General features: G+C 50.1%; 1 protein-coding gene across 1 annotated transcript; it reads right to left on the bottom strand.

The window, feature by feature from the left end:
- Nucleotides 1-429: 429 nt before the first annotated feature.
- On the bottom strand, nucleotides 430-1,128 carry LOC141022863 (uncharacterized). Its single transcript, XM_073499136.1, has one exon. The coding sequence runs from the start codon at nucleotides 1,126-1,128 to the stop codon at nucleotides 430-432; it is 699 nt and encodes a 232-aa protein (XP_073355237.1).
- Nucleotides 1,129-19,772: the final 18,644 nt, after the last annotated feature.

Raw genomic sequence — 19,772 nt, 5'->3', positions numbered from 1 at the left:
CGGCAATCCGGCGAAGCCGGCAGGCGAGCAGCTGGTCGTGCGGTAACTTAAAGCGGTGTGGCCGGGTTGGGTAACCCGGCGGTCCTTGACTTAGTGTTCGTGGCGTGCTGGTGCTCTGGCCTTGCGCGCTTGCCGGCCGACAGCCGAAGCCGGATGTGTGACTTAGGGCGAAGCGAAAGGCCGTGGCGATCTCGACGCGTCAGGAACCGCTAAGTAAGGCGGTGGTTAGTGACCAACCCGGCCAGCCCCCGAGCCCCCGGGTCGAGTGAGTCGGACCGGCGGCCGGGTTCGATAAGGATGTAAATAATGCATAAATGCGGGAGACACAATAGCTTGGTCGAAAAGGGCAGCCCCCGAGCGTCGCTCGAGGGCCCCATAGTTTTCATATGATTACAAAAGGCAGCGATACATACTTGCATACGGCTAACTTTAAAACGGGCGGAGGAGTTCCGCGTTCCACGGCCGGGTTGTTTCTTCACTGGCGGCATCCCTCTTGCGCTTGTTTGACTTGCGGGCCTCGATGAGGTAGTAGGCGTTGCGATCACACAAGGCCCTGCTGATTATGAAGGGGCCCTCCCATGGGGGGACAGCTTGTGTTGGCCGGTCTGTTCCTGGACGAGTCGGAGGACAAGGTCTCCCTCCTGAAAAGCGAGGGGCTTGATCTTCTTGCTGTGGTAGTGCCTGAGGCCTTGCTGATAGATGGCTGAGCGCTAGGAGACGTGCTTCTTCGAGCAGGTCGATGTCGTCTTCGCGGGCTTCTTTGGCTTCGGCTTCGGTGTACATCGTGACGTGTGGCGAGTCAAACTCGACGTGGGTCGGGATAAAGGCTTCTGCTCCGTAGACGAGGAAGAACGGGGTGAACCCGGTCGACCGATTTGGCGTTGTTCGGAGACTCCAGAGGACGGCCGACAGCTCGTCGATCCAATTGCCGGGTGAACGGATGAGCGGCTCGACGAGCCGCGACTTGATGCCGGATAGGATGAGGCCGCTGGCCCGCTTGACCTCGCCGTTGGACTGCGGGTGTGCCACGGAAGCCAGGTCGAGGTGGATGCCGGAGATGGAGCAGTACTGCGCGAGTGCGCCCTTGGCGAAGTTGGTGTCGTTGTCCGTGATGATGCTGTTCGGCATGCCATAGCGCACCACGATGTCCTTGATGAATCAGACGGCCGTTGGCCTGTCCAGCTTCTTGATTGGCCTTGCTTCGATCCATTTGGTGAACTTGTCCACCGCCACCAGCAAATGTGTCATGCCGCCTCGAGCGGTCTTGAAGGGCCCTACCATGTCGAGTCCCCACACCGCGAAGGGCCAGGCGATCGGGATGGTCCAGAGTGCTGACGCCGGCTGATGGCTGCGCTTGCTGAAGCGCTGGCATCCCTACTCTGGTCGCTCGACCACCATGACCGTGCTAACTGACCGCGAGGTTGCGGCGATGTAGAGCAATAGCGGCTCCTTCTCGGCCGGTGCGGCCAGGACGGGTGTGGTGGAGAGCATGCGCTTGAGGTCCCAGAAAGCCTCGTCCGCCTGGTCGTTCCATTCGAACGGCGTCATCTTCTTCATCAGGTGATACAGGGGCAAGGCCCTCTCGCCCAGCCGGCTGAGAAACCAGCTGATCGAGGCCAAGAAGCCGGTGAATTTCTGGACATCGCGCAGCCGAGCCGGCTTGTGCATGCGCTCGATGGTCTTGATCTTCTCCGGGTTTGCCTCAATGCTGCGCTCCGAGACGAGGAAGCCGAGTAGCTTTCCGGCTGGGATGCCGAAAACGCACTTCTCCGGGTTGAGCTTGACCTTGTACTCACGCAGGTTGGCGAAGGTTTCCTTCAGGTCATCGAGGAGCGTGAGGTGCTACTTGGTCTTCACCACGATGTCGTCCACATAGATGTGGATGCTGCAGCCGAGTTGCGGCAGCAGGCATTTCTGCATGCAGTGCTAGAAAGTGGCGCCGACGTTCTTCAGGCTGAACGACATGGTGATGTAGCAATACGCCCCGAAAGGCGTGATGAAGGACGTCTTCAGGGCGTCGGCCGGATCCAGCTTGATCTGGTGATAGCCGGAGTAAGCATCCAGGAAGGACATGAGCTCGCACCCAGCAGTGGAGTCGATGACTTGGTCGATCCGCGGGAGGGCGAACGGATCCTTGGGGCAGGCCTTGTTTAGGCTGGTGTAGTCGATACACATGCGCCAGGTCTTGTTCTTCTTTAGGAGGAGGATTGGGTTGGCCAGCCACTCGGGGTGAAACACTTCCATGATGAAGCCGGCCGCCAAAAGCTTGGCGACCTCTTCACCGATGGTTCTTCTCTTCTGTTCGGAGAAACGTCATAGGGGTTGGCGGACAGGCTTGGCGTCCTTGCGGACGTGGAGTTTATGCTTGGCGTACTTCCTCGGGATACCCGACATGTCCTTTGGAGTCCATGCGAAGATATCCCGATTCTCACGGAGGAAGTCGACGAGCTCGCCTTCCTATTTGCTGTCGAGGCGAGTGCCCACAACAACGTACTTGCTGCAGCTGGGGTCTTCTGGGTTCAGCTTCACTTTCTTGGTCTCCTTGGAGGGCTTGAACGAGGCCTCGTCGGCCGGGATCGGCGCGGCCGACGTCTCGTTGGCCAGGGCGACGATCCGGTCGAGCTGGCGCTGCTCCTCGGCTATGACCAGCGACTCGGCCAGTTTGGCACCATCTCGGGCGCACTCCAGGGACTTGCGGTAGTCGCCGGTGATGGTGATGAGGCCCTTCGGACCCGACGGCTTCATCTTCAGGTAGGCGTAGTGGGGGACCGTCATAAACTTGGCGAGCGCGGGCCGGCCTAGCAGTGTGTGCTACGTGCTAGACAGGTCCACCACTTCAAACCAGATTGGCTCGCGTCGGAAGTGGCTGCTGTCGCCGAACAGGACGTCGAGCCGGACCCGGCCGATTGGAGAGTAGGAGAGGCCGGGAATGATGTCGTGGAAGATCGTTCGGGTCGGCTCCAGGTCTTTGGCCTCGAGGCCGAGCTTGGTCATGATGTCGCGGTAGAGGATGTTGATGCTGCTGCCGCCGTCGATGAGAACCCGGGAGAACTTGCACGTGCACCGAGGTGTGGCGATGGTGGGATTGAGGACGAGGGCGTAACCACCCGGGTTTGGCATGACTGCCGGGTTATCCTCCCGAGTCAAGGTGACCGGGCGCTCCGACCAGTGCATGTACTCCGGCTTGGCCGAGACGACGGTGTTCACCTCCTGCCGGAGGAGGCGTTCGCTGCGTTTGTTGTCGCCGAGGCTGGTGAAGACGACGTAGGTCGCGTTCTGGGCCGGGTAGACGTCATCGCGCATCGCGCCGCCAGCCGGAGGCGGTGGTGGAGGCGAAGGCGGCTGCCCCGCTCCCGGAGCCGGGGCCGGAGGAGGCGGGATGTCGCCCCTCATGATGCGCCTGGTGATGGCGCACTGCCAAAGCATGTGCGTGGACAGCCTTGCGCCGCTGCGGTGCTTGCAGGGAGCGTCGAGCATCTCCTCGAAGCTCATGGCGGGTTGGTGTCGGTGTCAAAACCGGCGGATCTCGGGTAGGGGGTCCCGAACTGTGCGTCTAGGATCGATGGTTACAGGAGACGGGGGACACAATGTTTACCCAGGTTCGGGCCCTCTCTATGTAGGTAATACCCTACTTCCTGCTTGATTGATCTTGATGAATATGAGTGTTACAAGAGTTGATCTACCACGAGATCGTAATGGCTAAACCCTAGAAGTCTAGCCTGTACGACTATGGTAATGAGTATATCCTTTCCGGACTACACCCTCCGGTTTATATAGACACCGTGGGGATCTAGGGTTACATAGAGTCAGTTACATAGGAAGGAATCTTCATAGTTGATCGCCAAGCTTGCCTTCCACGCCAAGAAGAGTCCAATCCGGACACGGGTAGAGTCTTCGGCCTTCATGTCTTTACAGCCCACCAGTCTGGCCCATGGATAACAGGTCGGACACCCGAGGACCCCTTAGTCCAGGGCTCCCTCAGTAGCCACTGAACCTGGCTTGAATGACGAGGAGTCCGGCGCGCAGATTGTCTTCGGCATTGCAAGGCAGGTTCCCTTCTTTCCGAACTCCAAGATAGTCTTCGGACGCAATGATAGTATCCGGACCTGTAACACGCACCACACACACCCGCAGAGAGAATATAATACTCGCACGAGTCCAATCCGCTGACAATTTTTTACAACATGACATCACATCTGTCCGGTCATAATTTCGAACCGTTTTTCGTCTGTCGCTCCACGTTCCGAGACGCGGTTGCCATTTGCACGTCTTGTCAAAGCAGAGATCGTGCCCCCTTATTATGGGGTTCTCATCAATGTGGGCATGGGTAACCCAACCGAGCCGTTTACACAGGCCTTGGGAATAGGCGAATTCTAAGGCGAGTGGGGAGGCGTTCAATATTTACTGCCTTTATAAGGGGATAAGGACTCCCTCTTCCTCTCCCACACCTTCTCTCTATCTCCGCCCTTCCAATCTCGAGCTCCAGCACCCAAGTTCTCATCTCCTTTCCACTCTAGCTAGCACTCGACCATGTCCGGATCCGGAGGTCAAGGCAAGTGGATGGTCTCCTCCGTCAAGGAGGAGGACATTACTGAGCTTCGGGCGGCCGGATACTTGGCGAAGGAAATCGACCACCGTCTGCCGGCCGAGGGACAAGTCGTCCCCATGCCGGAGCCCAACGAGAGGGTGGTATTTATCCCTCATTTCTTCCGTGGACTAGGGTTCCCTCTCCACCCTTTCTTCCGCGGGCTGATGTATTATCAAGGGATAGATTTCCACGATCTGTCCCCGAACTCCTTCCTCAACATTTCGGCGTTTATCGTCGTGTGTGAGGCCTTCCTCCGCATCCAACCCCACTTCGGGCGATGGCTCAAAGTCTTCAATGTGAAGCCGAAGGTGGTGGATGGCCAGCACGCGGATTGCGGGGGAGCCATGGTGAGTAAGCTGTCAAACGTCTCCTGGCTGAACATTACTTTTGTGGAGACAGTAAAGGAGTGGCAGAAACAATGGTTCTACATCACAGAACCCCGCGGCACCACCTGGGCCGCAGTTGCCGAGTTCCGCTCCGGTGCTCCCATGCGACTCACCTCCTGGGTCGAGAAGAGTCCGAACTGGTGATACGTCTCCGTCGTATCTATAATTTTTGATTATTCCATGCCAATATTATTCAACTTTCATATACTTTTTGGCAACTTTTTATACTATTTTTGGGACTAACATATTGATCGAGTGCCCAGTGCCAGTTCCTGTCTGTTGCATGTTTTATGTTTCGCAGAATATCCATATCAAACGGAGTCCAAACGGGATAAAAACGGACGGAGCTTATTTTTGGAATATTTGGAAAATCTGGGAGAAAGATCAACGCGAGACGGTGCCCGAGGTGGCCACGAGGCAGGGGGCGCGCCTGCCCCCCCTGGGCGCGCCCCTGACCCACGTGGGCCACCCGTAAGGCGGTTGATGCCCTTCTTCGGCCGCAAGAAAGCTATTTTTTGGAAAAAAATCACGGCGAAGATTTTAGTCCAATCGGAGTTACGGATCTCCATATATACACGAAACGGTGAAAGGGCAGCATAACAGAACGCAGAAACAGAGAGAGACAGAGAGACAGATCCAATCTCGGAGGGGCTCTCGCCCCTCCCACGCCATGGAGGCCAAGGACCAGAGGGGAAACCCTTCTCCCATCTAGGGAGGAGGTCAAGGAAGAAGAAGACGAAGGGGCCCCCTCTCCCCTTCTCTTCCGGTGGCGCCAGAACGCCGCCGTGGCCATCATCACCACCGCAATCTTCACCAACAACTTCACCACCATCATCACCAACTCTTCCCCCCTCTATGCAGCGGTGTAAACTCTCTCTTACCCACTGTAATCTCTACTTAAACATGGTGCTCAACGCTATATATTATTTCCCAGTGATGTATGGCTATCCTATGATGTTTGAGTAGATCCATTTTGTCCTATGGGCTATTTGATGATCAAGATTGGTTTGAGTTGCATGTTTTATTATTGGCGATGTCCTATGGTGCTCTCCGTGTCGTGCAAGCGTGAGGGATTCCCGCTGTAGGGTTTGCAATATGTTCATGATTTGCTTATGGTGGGTGGCGTGAGTGACAGAAGCACAGACCCGAGTAAGTAGGTTGTTTGCGTTTGGGATAAAGAGGACTTGATGCTTTAATGCTATGGTTGGGTTTTACCTTAATGATCTTTAGTAGTTGCGGATGCTTGCTAGAGTTCCAATCATAAGTGCATATGATCCAAGTAGAGAAAGTATGTTAGCTTTTGCCTCTCCCTCAAATAAAATTGCAATAGTGATTACCGGTCTAGTTATCGATTGCCTAGGGACAAATAACTTTCTCGTAACAACAAGCTCTTTACTAAAACTAATTTAGTTGTGTCTTTATCTAAACAGCCCCTAGCTTTTATTTACGTGCTCTTTATATTCTTGCAAACCTCTCCAAAAACACCTACAAGGTACTTCTAGTTTCATACTTGTTTCCGGTAAAGCGAACGTCAAGCGTGCGTAGAGTTGTATCGGTGGTCGATAGAACTTGAGGGAATATTTGTTCTACCTTTAGCTCCTCGTTGGGTCCGACACTCTTACTTATCGAAAGAGGCTACAATTGATCCCCTATAATTGTGGGTTATCAACTGGTGTTCGCCCGACGAGCTGATTGCGTTGCAGACGCACGTTCAAAGTATGATAGCCAAGAGCGTCAAGCTTGTCGATGTAATTCAGGTGATGCTGGTTCGCCGGATCCTCCCGTGCCAGCGCAGAAGCCGCCCTCTGTGGGAGTTTAATCCGAAGAAGCACCAAACCCTGGCGAGGCTCTTTGAAACCACTCACGAGGGTGCCTGGAGGTTGCTCTTTAAGGGCAACGAGAAACCGCCGGCCACAGATTCAGCCCGTGGGCACGATAGTAAACACCCAGCCAGCGAGGTATGTTATTTTTAACGCATCCCCTACTTGCCTGTTTTGAGGATGATGTCTGAGCTTTTATCATTGCTTTCTCAGGATTGAAAGGAGAGGGCGATGCGGATCCAGTGTCCAGCTCCGCAGCCTGCAGAAGCGGTCATCCCGCGTCTGGCGAAGATGCTGGTGCCGGCGCCATATAAGGCGCCGGAGAAGAAGGCCAAGGGGGCCAAAAGTGGCCCCCGTCGCAAGGGCACTTCGGACGTGATGTCCGAAGACGAGGAAGCCCATTCCTCTGTCCCTGAGGATGACGACGAGGAAGAGGAGGAGGAGGAGAAGAACCCGCCCCCTAAGGAGAATAAGAGGGGGGGCCTCCACGAATCTGGAGGCGGGAACGCCCAAGAAGGGGAAGGGCGCCCCTGCGGTCAACACCGCGTGGGACGTCGACAGCAGTCCAGAGCGATGCCTTCGCACTAAGCCTCGGGCCGCGTCATAAGTATTACGACTCTCGTACATAAGTGTACCCGGCCTCTCCTTTTCATTGTTTTAACATGATTAATTGTGCCATTGCAGTCAGACCCGTGGTAGCATCCAGCGGTCCTCATCTGGGGGTTCGTTGGATCCGGTGGAAATGGCTAGTATGTCGCCGCCGCCAGCTTACTCCCCCGAGGCCAAGGACGACACCGAAGTGGTGTCCCAGAGGACCGCTTCGAGCCGGGAAGGGACCCAGGACACTGTCCAGGAGGCGCCGCAAGGCAAGACCTCCGCTGCCGGACACATGGGGGAGCAGATCCCCATGGAGACTGGCGAAAAGGGACGTATTCAGTTCGGCCCTCAGCCGAATATGATCTCGGGGACCGATACGGCCCCGGAATCTGGCGCGCGTCTTCCTTCGAAGGAGGGGGGTGCGCCAATTCCACCGATGGCCCCTGTCCAACCAGGGGCACCAGATAACCTGATGGAGGCACTACGAGGCGCCTCCATTGTGGACGAGCACCGTATCCTTATGGGTACGGTGATCGAGAAGGTTCAGTCCGTCAAGAGCGGACTAAACAAGGCCTGCAACAACCTGTTGACAGGTTTTGAGGTAAGTCACGTAGAAAGAGAACACCCCGTGCTGACAGTAGCCCCTGAGACACTGTCCGGTGTTCGGAAAGAAAGGCCGGACAGAGGATCAACCCTTTGTAGGAGACTAATTTTGTGATTAAACAGGCGTCGCTGTTGGCCGCGACCTCGCATGCTATCGAAGTCTCTGAACTGAAGCAGAGATTGGAGCGGACCGAGAACGAGCTCGGCGAGGTGAAAATTCAGCTCCACAATAAGCAAGGTGAGTAACGACTTGCTGTGTATTCGGAAAGAGTAAGCGGTGAGTATTGACCGGAGTGTCATAATATGTGTAGGGGCGGCGACCTAGGTTGAGGCCCTGAAAAATGCCCTGACCAAAGCCAAGGGGAAGGCTGTTCAGCAGCAAGCCGCCCGTAAGAAGCTCAAGGCCCGGGTCGGCGAGATCTAGCAGGAGCTCCAGGACGCGGTGAAGAAGTGTGAGGCTTTGGAGCACGAAGCGTCGGTTCGAGAGACCGAACTTGCCAAAGCTCGCCAGAGCGCGGAGGCCGCATAGAATGAAGCTCGGGCCGCTCTCCAGGAGATCCGGGAGGCCAAGAAGATCGCAGCGGGTAAGGCTTTTAACATGCAAAGCAAGTATACGGAGAAGAAGTACCTTTTACTAACCCGGGTTCGGAGTTGCCCAGGGGCCTTTGCGGATCTGCCACGCAGCGTGTCCGATGCTACGGAGTTCTTCCGAGCCAGAGAAGGGAATTCCACGGAGAAGCTGTTCTAGTCGCAGTATGCTGTGCCAGAACATCCGGTGCCCTTTGCCGATCAGCTGAAACAGTTGGTCAAGCTGCACAGGGTGGCCGAACTGGCCATGAAGGATTTAGTAATCCGGCGTTGGCCAGCCAAAGCTATACCTAGCAGTTATTTTGGCCTCGTGAAGCGGGTAATGGAGGCTTGTCCGCGGCTAGACATCGTCAAGAGATCAGTCTGCATCGAAGGTGCCCGCATGGCCTTCGCTCGTTGCAAGATGTGGTGGGTGAAGATGGACGCCGTCGAGGTGGCCAAGGGGCCGCCGGAGGGCAAGGAGCACCGCACACCCGAGCGATATTTTGCGGATGTCCTGGAGGGGTCTCGACTTGCAGCAGCGCAGTGCGGGCAGGACATTATTTTTGAATGAAGACATTCATTTTTTTGCTTTGTATGATGAAAACAAATCCGGTTTGTAATATAATATTTATTATATTTTGATTGTTTCCTCCTGTGCGGCCCTGTTGTATGGAATCTGAGGGTTGACCAGTCGTCGGCTTCTGCCCTCACGTAGGTAGTACGGAGGTGTTCGGGATGGAATCTAAACAATCTTGATCCAATTATATGGTCCTTGAAGGAGTTGTTTAGCGCAACGAACCAGGCAATCAGACTATGCGGCTTAAACGCCCTCACTTAGCCATAGGAGTTTTATAATAAAACATAGGCGCAGCCCCTGGTATACGAACTAGAGTGATGTCAGCGTCTGATCGGGAAGTACCGATCCTTCACGAAATGCGGAAGAAAATCTCCAATGATTTGTGACCTCCGAACAGCTGACCGGCTCTCGCCGCATCATGACAGTCAGTTTTCGGTTCTACTGAGGTGCTCATCCGGTTTAGACCAGGGCACAATCGCAGTAGTTCTCCCTTTACTACCCTAGCCGATGTAGCGGAACGTAGGGTAGCAAGCACAGGAGCCGGGCAACCCAACTATTGACCAAAGACATGATTTGGAGCCAATGCATATAATGCTAAATTCGGGGTGCCGAACTGATCTTTAAGAAGTGTTCGGACTTTGTTGTCGTATTATGGGGCGATGGGAAGCCCTTGGCGAATGTGGAACGTACCAAAGTGCACGGGTGCGAGAATATGAATAATTAATGGCAAAGGAAAATAGAAAGAGAGCAGAGGTAGTATCTGGGGCCCCTTGACTTGGGTCGTAAACTGCTTCCATTATGGTTGGGTTAATGCGTCGAAGCGCATTTATACAAATAATGCAATAAGCAACCGGCTATTTAACATGCCAGAACCATAGGAGAGCTGCATTTGGGTACTGAAAGACAGGTAGAGTAGTCATTGGATTGTCCTCTAGGGCTTGCCCAGTATGCCTGTGCTCTGTGCCAATCTGGTGTACTTGTCCTTTGACAGGATCGGTAATCAGGCCATCGAAGGGGTCCTGTATGAAAGGTACCTGAAAAAAGGGGAAAAAGACAAAATAGTAAGGGTACCAGTGAGTCCGGGATTGGTGTAGCCAAACTACAAGCTAACTGTGCCTCCGTCGATGCCCATGGGATTTTGACTGCGTAATTATGTACGCGTGGTGCGGATGCCGCTACCTCATCGGGACTGCGACGGAGGCCGAATTTCTAATCGAGCTCTTGACGAGCCGGACCGTCCTCCTGCAGTGTGGTCCGGACTCTCTTAGTGATGTCCAGGGGCTCGGCGGCCGTATTACGGTTCTGCTTGAGAAGGCCGCTCTGTACCTCTGCTGCTAGGGCGGCTATGTGCTCCTCTGTTCGGAGGGAGCGTTCAGTGTTTCCATTGATTGTTATGATGCCGCGTGGACCGGGAATCTTGAGGTTGAGATAAGCATAGTGTGGCACTGCGTTGAATCTAGCAAACGCAGTTCGTCCAAGCAGTGCGTGGTAGCCGCTGCGGGAGGGGACGATATCGAAGATTAATCTTTGCTTCGGAAGTTGTCCGGAGAACCGAAGACTACTTCCAGCGTGATTGAGCCCAGCAATGGGCCTCTACGCCTGGTATGACTCCTTTAAAGGTAGTCTTTGTGGGCTTGATTCGTGAGGGATTAATGCCCATTTTACGCACTGTATCCTGAAAGAGCAGGTTGAGGCTGCTACCACCGTCCATTAGGACTCGTGTTAGGTGAAATCCGTCGATGATTGGGTCGAGGACCAGTGCGGCCGAACCGCCATGGCGGATACTAGTTGGATGATCTCGACTATCGAAGGTGATCGAGAATGACGACTACGGATTGAATTTTGGGGCGACTGGCTCTACCGCGTAGACGTCCCTGAGTGCTCGCTTGCGCTCCCTTTTGGGGATGTGTGTGGCGTTATCATGTTCACCGTTTTGACTTGAGGGGGAAATTTCTTCTGCCCCCCAGTGTTCGGCTGTCGGGGCTTTTCGTCTTCGTCCTTGCTTTGTGATCCCTTCTCCTTGTTCTCGGCATTTAACTTGCCAGCCTGTTTAAAAACCCAACAATCTCTATTGGTATGATTGGCTTGTTTGTCTGGGGTGTCATGTATCTGGCACGAACGATCGAGTATGCGGTCCAAGCTGGATGGTCCATCATTGTTCCTTTTGTAGGGCTTCTTCCGTTGACCGGACTTGGAGCCGCTGAATCCGGCGTTGACTATGGTGTCATCGGTGTTATCGCCATTGCTTCGACGTTTGTTTCTATTGCGCCGAAGCTTGCCGGTGCTATTCTTGGCCTCGGAGGGGCCTGCCTCGCTGGCTATGTTTTTGCTACGAGCCAGCCAGCTGTCCACACCCGCGCAAAAGCGGGTCATGAGTGCTGTGAGGGCTGCCATGGATTTCGGCTTTTCTTGGCCGAGGTGGCGGGCAAGCCATTCGCCATGGATGCTGTGTTTGAAGGCTGCTAGGGCTTTGGCATCCGGACAATCGACGATTTGGTTCTTTTTGGTTAGGAACCTAGTCCAGAATTTTCTGGCTGATTCTCCGGGTTGTTGGACTATATGACTTAAGTCATCGGCATCTGGTGGCCAGACATAAGTACCTTGGAAGTTGTCAAGAAAAGCTTCTTCCAAGTCCTCCCAGCTGCCGATGGAATTTTCTGGAAGGCTATTTAACCAGTGTCTAGTTGGCCCTTTTAATTTTAGTGGGAGGTATTTGATGGCGTGGAGGTCATCTCCGCGAGCCATATGGATGTGGAGAATAAAATCTTCGATCCACACTGTGGGATCGGTTGTTCCGTCGTACGATTCAATGTTGACGGGCTTGAACCCCTCGGGGAACTCGTGATCCATGTTGGGGAACGTAGTAATTTCAAAAAAATTCCTACGCACACGCAAGATCATGGTGATGCATAGCAATGAGAGGGGAGAGTGTTGTCTATGTACCCTCGTAGACCGAAACCGGAAGCGTTAACACAACGCGGTTGATGTGGTCGTACGTCTTCACGATCCGACCGATCAAGTACCGAACGCACGGCACCTCCGATTTCAGCACACGTTCAGCTCGATGACGTCCCTCGAACTCCGATCCAGCCGAGTGTTGGGGGAGAGTTTTGTCAGCACGACGGCGTGGTGACAATGATGATGTTCTACCGACGCAGGGCTTCGCCTAAGCACTGCTACGATATTATCGAGGTGTAATATGGTGGAGGGGGGCACCGCACACGGCTAAGAGATCAATGATCAATTGTGTGTCTAGAGGTGCCCCCTGCCCCTGTATATAAAGGAGCAAGGGGGGGGGTTCGGCCGGCCAAGGGGAGAGGCGCGCCAGGAGGAGTCCTACTCCTACCGGGAGTAGGACTCCCCCCTTTTCCATGTTGGACTAGGAGAGAAAGGGGGAAGAGGTGGAGGGGAGGAAGGAAAGGGGGGCGCCGCCCCCCTCTCTTTGTCCTATTCGGACTAGGGGGAGGGGCGTGCGGCCCTGCCCTGGCCTCCTCTCCTCTCTTCCACCTAGGCCCACTACGGGTCATTAAGTTACCGGGGGGTTCCGGTAACCTCCCGGTACTCCGGAAAAATCCCGATTTCACCCGGAACACTTTCGATATCCAAACATAGGCTTCCAATATATCAATATTTATGTCTCGACCATTTCGAGACTCCTCGTCATGTCCGTGATCACATCCGGGACTCCGAACAACCTTCGGTACATCAAAACATATAAACTCATAATATAACTGTCATCGTAACGTTAAGCGTGCGGACCCTACGGGTTCGAGAACTATGTAGACATGACCGAGACACCTCTATGGTCAATAACCAATAGCGGAACCTGGATGCTCATTGGTTCCCACATATTCTACGAAGATCTTTATCAGTCAAACAGCATAACAACATACGTTGTTCCCTTTGTCATCGGTATGTTACTTGCCCGAGATTCGATCGTCGGTATCTCGATACCTAGTTCAATCTCGTTACCGGAAAGTCTCTTTACTCTTTCCGTAATACATCATCCCGCAACTAACTCATTAGTTACAATGCTTGCAAGGCTTATAGTGATGTGTATTACTGAGTGGGCCCAGAGATACCTCTCCGACAATCGGAGTGACAAATCCTAATCTCGAAATACGCCAACCCAACAAGTACCTTTGGAAGCACCTGTAGAGCACCTTTATAATCACCCAGTTACGTTGTGACGTTTGGTAGCACACAAAGTGTTCCTCCGATAAACGGGAGTTGCATAATCTCATAGTCATAGGAACATGTATAAGTCATGAAGAAAGCAATAGCAACATACTAAACGATCGAGTGCTAAGCTAACGGAATGGGTCAAGTCAATCACATCATTCTCCTAATGATGTGATCACGTTAATCAAATGACAACTCATGTCTATGGCTAGGAAACATAACCATCTTTGATCAACGAGCTAGTCAAGTAGAGGCATACTAGTGACACTCTGTTTGTCTATGTATTCACACATGTATCAAGTTTCCAGTTAATACAATTCTAGCATGAATAATAAACATTTATCATGATATAAGGAAATAAATAATAACTTTATTATTGCCTCTAGGGCATATTTCCTTCAGTCTCCCACTTGCACTAGAGTCAATAATCTAGTTCACATCGCCATGTGATTTAACATCAATAGTTCACATCACCATGTGATTAACACCCATAGTTCACATCGTCATGTGACCAACACCCAAAGGGTTTACTAGAGTCACTAATCTAGTTCACATCGCTTATGTAATTAACACCCAAAGAGTACTAAGGTGTGATCATGTTTTGCTTGTGAGAAAATTTTAGTCAACGGGTCTGTCACATTCAGATCCGTAAGTATTTTGCAAATTTCTATGTCTACAATGCTCTGCACGGAGCTAATCTAGCTAATTGCTCCCTCTTTCAATATGTATCTAGACCGAGACTTAGAGTCATCTAGATTAGTGTCAAAACTTGCATTGACGTAACCCTTTACGACGAACCTTTTGTCACTTCCATAATCGAGAAACATATCCTTATTCCAGTAAGGATAATTTTGACCGCTGTCCAGTGATCTACTCCTAGATCACTATTGTACTCCCTTGCTAAAATCAGTGTAGGGTATACAATAGATCTGGTACACAGCATGGCATACTTTATAGAACCTATGGCCGAGGCATAGGGAATGACTTTCATTCTTTTTCTATCTTCTGCCGTGGTCGGGCTTTGAGTCTTACTCAATTTCACACCTTGTAACACAGGCAAGAAACTCTTTCTTTGACTGTTCCATTTTGAACTACTTCAAAATCTTATTAAGGTATGTACTCATTGAAAAAACTTATCAAGTGTCTTGATCTATCTCTATAGATCTTGATGCTCAATATGTAACAGCTTCACCGAGGTCTTTCTTTGAAAAACTCCTTTCAAACACTCCTTTATGCTTTGCAGAATAATTCTACATTATTTCCGATCAACAATATGTCATTCACATATACTTATCAGAAATGTTGTAGTGCTCCCACTCACTTTCTTGTAAATACAGGCTTCACCGCAAGCCTGTATAAAACTATATGCTTTGATCAACTTATCAAAGCGTATATTCCAACTCCGAGATGCTTGCACCAGTCCATAGATGGATCGCTGGAGTTTGCATATTTTGTTACCACCTTTAGGATTGACAAAACCTTCTGGTTGCATCATATACAACTCTTCTTTAATGAATCCATTAAGGAATGCAGTTTTGTTTATCCATTTGTCAGATTTCATAAAATGTGGCAATTGCTAACATGATTCGGACAGACTTAAGCATCGCTGCGAGTGAGAAAATCTCACCGTATTCAACACTTTAAACTTTCTCAAAAACCTTTTTCCGACAAGTCTAGCTTTGTAGATAGTAACACTACTATCAGCGTCCGTCTTCCTCTTGAAGATCCATTTATTTTTATGGCTCGCCGATCATTGGGCAAGTCAATCAAAGTCCATACTTTGTTCTCATACATGGATCCCATCTCAGATTTCATGGCCTCAAGCCATTTTGCGGAATCTGGGCTCACCATCGCTTCTTCATAGTTTGTAGGTTCGTCATGGTCTAGTAACATAACCTCCAGAACAGGATTACCGTACCACTCTGGTGCGGATCTTAATCTGGTTGACCTACGAGGTTCAGTAATAACTTGATCTGAAGTTTCATGATCATTATCATTAACTTCCTCACTAATTGGTGTAGGTGTCGCAGAAACTGGTTTTTGTGATGATCTATTTCCAATAAGGGAGCAGGTACAGTTACCTCATCAATTTCTACTTTCCTCCCACTCACTTCTGTCGAGAGAAACTCCTTCTCTAGAAAGGATCCATTCTTAGCAACGAATGTCTTGTCTTCGGATCTGTGATAGAAGGTGTACCCAACAGTCTCCTTTGGGTATCCTATGAAGACACATTTCTCTGATTTAGGTTCGAGCTTATCAGGTTGAAGTTTCTTCACATAAGCATCGCAACCCCAAACTTTAAGAAACGACAACTTTGGTTTCTTGCCAAACCATAGTTCATAAGATGTCGTCTCAACGGATTTAGATGGTACCCTATTTAACGTGAATGCAGCTATCTCTAATGCACAACCCCAAAACGATAGTGGTAGATCGGTAAGAGACATCATATATCGCACCATATCTAATAAAGTACGGTTACGATGTTCGGACACACCATTACACCATGGTGTTCCAGGTGGCGTGAGTAGTGAAACTATTTCACATTGTTTTAACTAAAGGCCAAACTCGTAATTCAAATACTCTTCTCCACGATCAGATCGTAGAAACTTTATTTTCTTGTTACGATGATTTTCTGCTTCACTCTGAAATTATATGAACTTTTCAAATGTTTCAGACTTCTGTTTCATTAAGTAGATATACCCATATCTGCTCAAATCATCTGTGAAGGTCAGAAAATAATGATACCTGCTACGAGCCTCAATATTCATCGGACCACATACATCTGTATGTATGATTTCCAACAAATCTGTTGCTCTCTCCATAGTTCCGGAGAACGGGGTTTTAGTCATCTTGCCCATGAGGCACGGTTCGCAAGCATCAAGTGATTCATAATCCAGTGATTCCAAAATCCCATCAGTATGGAGTTTCTTCATGCGCTTTACACCAATATGACCTAAACGGCAGTGCCACAAATAAGTTGCACTATCATTATTAACTTTGCATCTTTTGGCTTCATTATTATGAATATGTGTATCAGTACGATCGAGATCCAACAAACCATTTTATTGGGTGTATGACCATAGAAGGTTTTATTCATGTAAACAGAACAACAATTATTCTCTAATTTAAATGAATAACCGTATTGCAACAAACATGATCAAATCATATTCATGCTCAACGCAAACACCAAATAACACTTATTTAGTTTCAACACTAATCCCGAAAGTATAGGGAGTGTGCGATGATGATCATATCGATCTTGGAACTACTTCCAACACACATCATCACCTCGCCTTTTACTAGTCTCTGTTTATTCTGCAACTCCCGTTTCGAGTTACTACTCTTAGCAACTGAACCAGTATCAAATACCGAGGGGTTCCTATAAACACTAGTAAAGTACACATCAATAACATGTATATCCAATATACCTTTGTTCACTTTGCCATCCTTCTTATCCACCAAATAGTTGGGGTAGTTCCGATTCCAGTGACCAGTCCCTTTGCAGTAGAAGCACTTAGTCTTAGGCTTAGGACCAGACTTAGGCTTCTTCACTTGAGCAGCAACTTGCTTGCCGTTCTTCTTGAAGTTCCCCTTCTTCCCTTTGCCCTTTTCTTGAAACTAGTGGTCTCGTCAACCATCAACACTTGATGTTTTTCTTGATTTCTACCTTCGTCGATTTCAGCATCACGAAGAGCTCGGGAATTACTTTCGTCATCCCTTGCATACTATAGTTCATCACGATGTTCTACTAACTTGGTGATGGTGACTTGAGAATTCTGTCAATCACTATTTTATCTGGAAGATTAACTCCCACTTGATTCAAGCGATTGAAGTACCCAGACTATCTGAGCACATGCTCACTGCTTGAGCTATTCTCCTCCATCTTTTAGCTATAGAACTTGTTGGAGACTTCATATCTCTCAACTCGGGTATTTTCTTGAAATATTAACTTCAACTCCTGGAACATCTCATATGGTCCATGACGTTCAAAACGTCTTTGAACTCCCGATTCTAAGCCGTTAAGCATGGTGCACTAAACTATCAAGTAGTCATCATATTGAGCTAGCCAAACGTTCATAACGTCTGCATCTGCTCCTATAATAGGTCTGTCACCTAGCGGTGCATCAAGGACATAATTCTTCTGTGCAGCAATGAGGATAATCCTTAGATCACGGATCCAATCCGCATCTTTGCTACTAACATCTTTCAACATAATTTTTCGCTAGGAACATATCAAAAATAAACACAGGGAAGCAACAACGCGAGCTATTGATCTACAACATAATTTGCAAAATACTATCAGGACTAAGTTCATGATAAATTTAAGTTCAATTAATCATATTACTTATGAACTCCCACTTAGATAGACATCCCTCTAATCCTCTAAGTGATCACGTGATGCATATCAACTAAACCATAACCGATCATCACGTGAAATGGAGTAGCTTTCAATGGTGAACATCACTATGTTGATCATATCTACTATATGATTCACGCTCGACCTTTCGGTCTCAGTGTTCCAAGGCCATATCTGCATATGCTAGGCTCGTCAAGTTTAACCTGAGTATTCTGCGTGTGCAAAACTGGCTTGCACCCGTTGTAGATGGACGTAGAGCTTATCACACCCGATCATCACGTGGTGTCTGGGCACGACGAACTTTGGCAACGGTGCATACTCAGTGAGAACACTTTTATCTTGAAATTTTAGTGAGAAATCATCTTATAATGCTACCGTCAATCAAAGCAAGATAAGATGCATAAAAGATAAACATCACATGCAATCAATATAAGTGATATGATATGGCCATCATCATCTTGTGCTTGTGATCTCCATCTCCGAAGCACCGTCATGATCACCATCGTCACCGGCGCGACACCTTGATCTCCATCGTAGCATCGTTGTCATCTCGCCAACTATTGCTTTTACGACTATCGCTACCGCTTAGTGATAAAGTAAAACAATTACATGGCGATTGCATTGCATACAATAAAGCGACAACCATATGGCTCCTGCCAGTTGCCGATAACTCAGTTACAAAACATGATCATATCATACAATAAAATATAGCATCATGTCTTGACCATATCACATCACAACATGCCCTGCAAAAACAAGTTAGACGTCCTCTACTTTGTTGTTGCAAGTTTTACGTGGCTGCTACGGGCTTAGAAAGAACCGTTCTTACCTACGCATCAAAACCACAACGATAGTTTGTCAAGTTTGTGCTGTTTTAACCTTCACAAGGACCGGGTGTAGCCACACTCGGTTCAACTAAAGTGAGAGAGACAGACACCCGCCAGTCACCTTTAAGCAATGAGTGCTCGCAACGGTGAAACCAGTCTCGCGTAAGCGTACGCGTAATGTCGGTCCGGGCCGCTTCATCTCACAATACCGCTGAACCAAAATATGACATGCTGGTAAGCAGTATGACTTATATCGCCCACAACTCACTTGTGTTCTACTCGTGCATATAACATCAACGCATAAAACCTGGCTCTGATACCACTATTGGGGAACGTAGTAATTTCAAAAAAATTCCTACGCACACGCAAGATCATGGTGATGCATACCAACGAGAGGGGAGAGTGTTGTCTACGTACCCTCGTAGACCGAAAGCGGAAGCGTTAACATACCGCGGTTGATGTAGTCGTACGTCTTCACGATCCGACCGATCAAGTACCGAACGCACGGCACCTCCGAGTTCAGCACACGTTCAGCTCAATGACGTCCCTCGAACTCCGATCCAGCCGAGTGTTGAGGGAGAGTTTCGTTAGCACGACGGCGTGGTGACAATGATGATGTTCTACCGACGCAGGGCTTCGCCTAAGCACTGCTACGATATTATCGAGGTGTGATATGGTGGAGGGGGGCACCGCACACGGCTAAGAGATCAATGATCAATTGTGTGTCTAGAGGTGCCCCCCTGCCCCCGTATATAAAGGAGCAAGGGGGGTTCGGCCGGCCAAGGGGAGAGGCGCGCCAGGAGGAGTCCTACTCCTACCGGGAGTAGGACTCCCCCCTTTTCCATGTTGGACTAGGAGAGAAAGGGGGAAGAGGTGGAGGGGAGGAAGGAAAGAGGGGGCGCCGCCCCCTTCTCTTTGTCCTATTCGGACTGGGGGGGAGGGGCGTGCGGCCCTACCCTGGCCTCCTCTCCTCTCTTCCACCTAGGCCCACTAAGGCCCATTAAGTTACCGGGGGGTTCCGGTAACCTCCCGGTACTCCGAAAAATCCCGATTTCACCCGGAGCACTTATGATATCCAAACATAGGCTTCCAATATATCAATATTTATGTCTCGACCATTTCGAGACTCCTCGTCATGTCCGTGATCACATCCGGGACTCCGAACAACCTTGGTACATCAAAACATATAAACTCATAATATAACTGTCATCGTAACGTTAAGCGTGCGGACCCTACGGGTTCGAGAACTATGTAGACATGACCGA

The sequence above is a fragment of the Aegilops tauschii genome, chromosome 5, assembly GCF_002575655.3.
Source record: "Aegilops tauschii subsp. strangulata cultivar AL8/78 chromosome 5, Aet v6.0, whole genome shotgun sequence".
NCBI lineage: Eukaryota > Viridiplantae > Streptophyta > Magnoliopsida > Poales > Poaceae > Aegilops > Aegilops tauschii.
The sequence above is the reverse complement of the archived record's forward strand: the minus strand, read 5'-3'. Positions and strand labels throughout refer to the sequence as shown.

What these genes read in the sequence shown, in the direction of transcription:
- LOC141022863 (XM_073499136.1), bottom strand. Translation starts at nt 1,128, where the DNA reads ATGCCGAACAGCATCATCACGGACAACGACACCAACTTCGCCAAGGGC.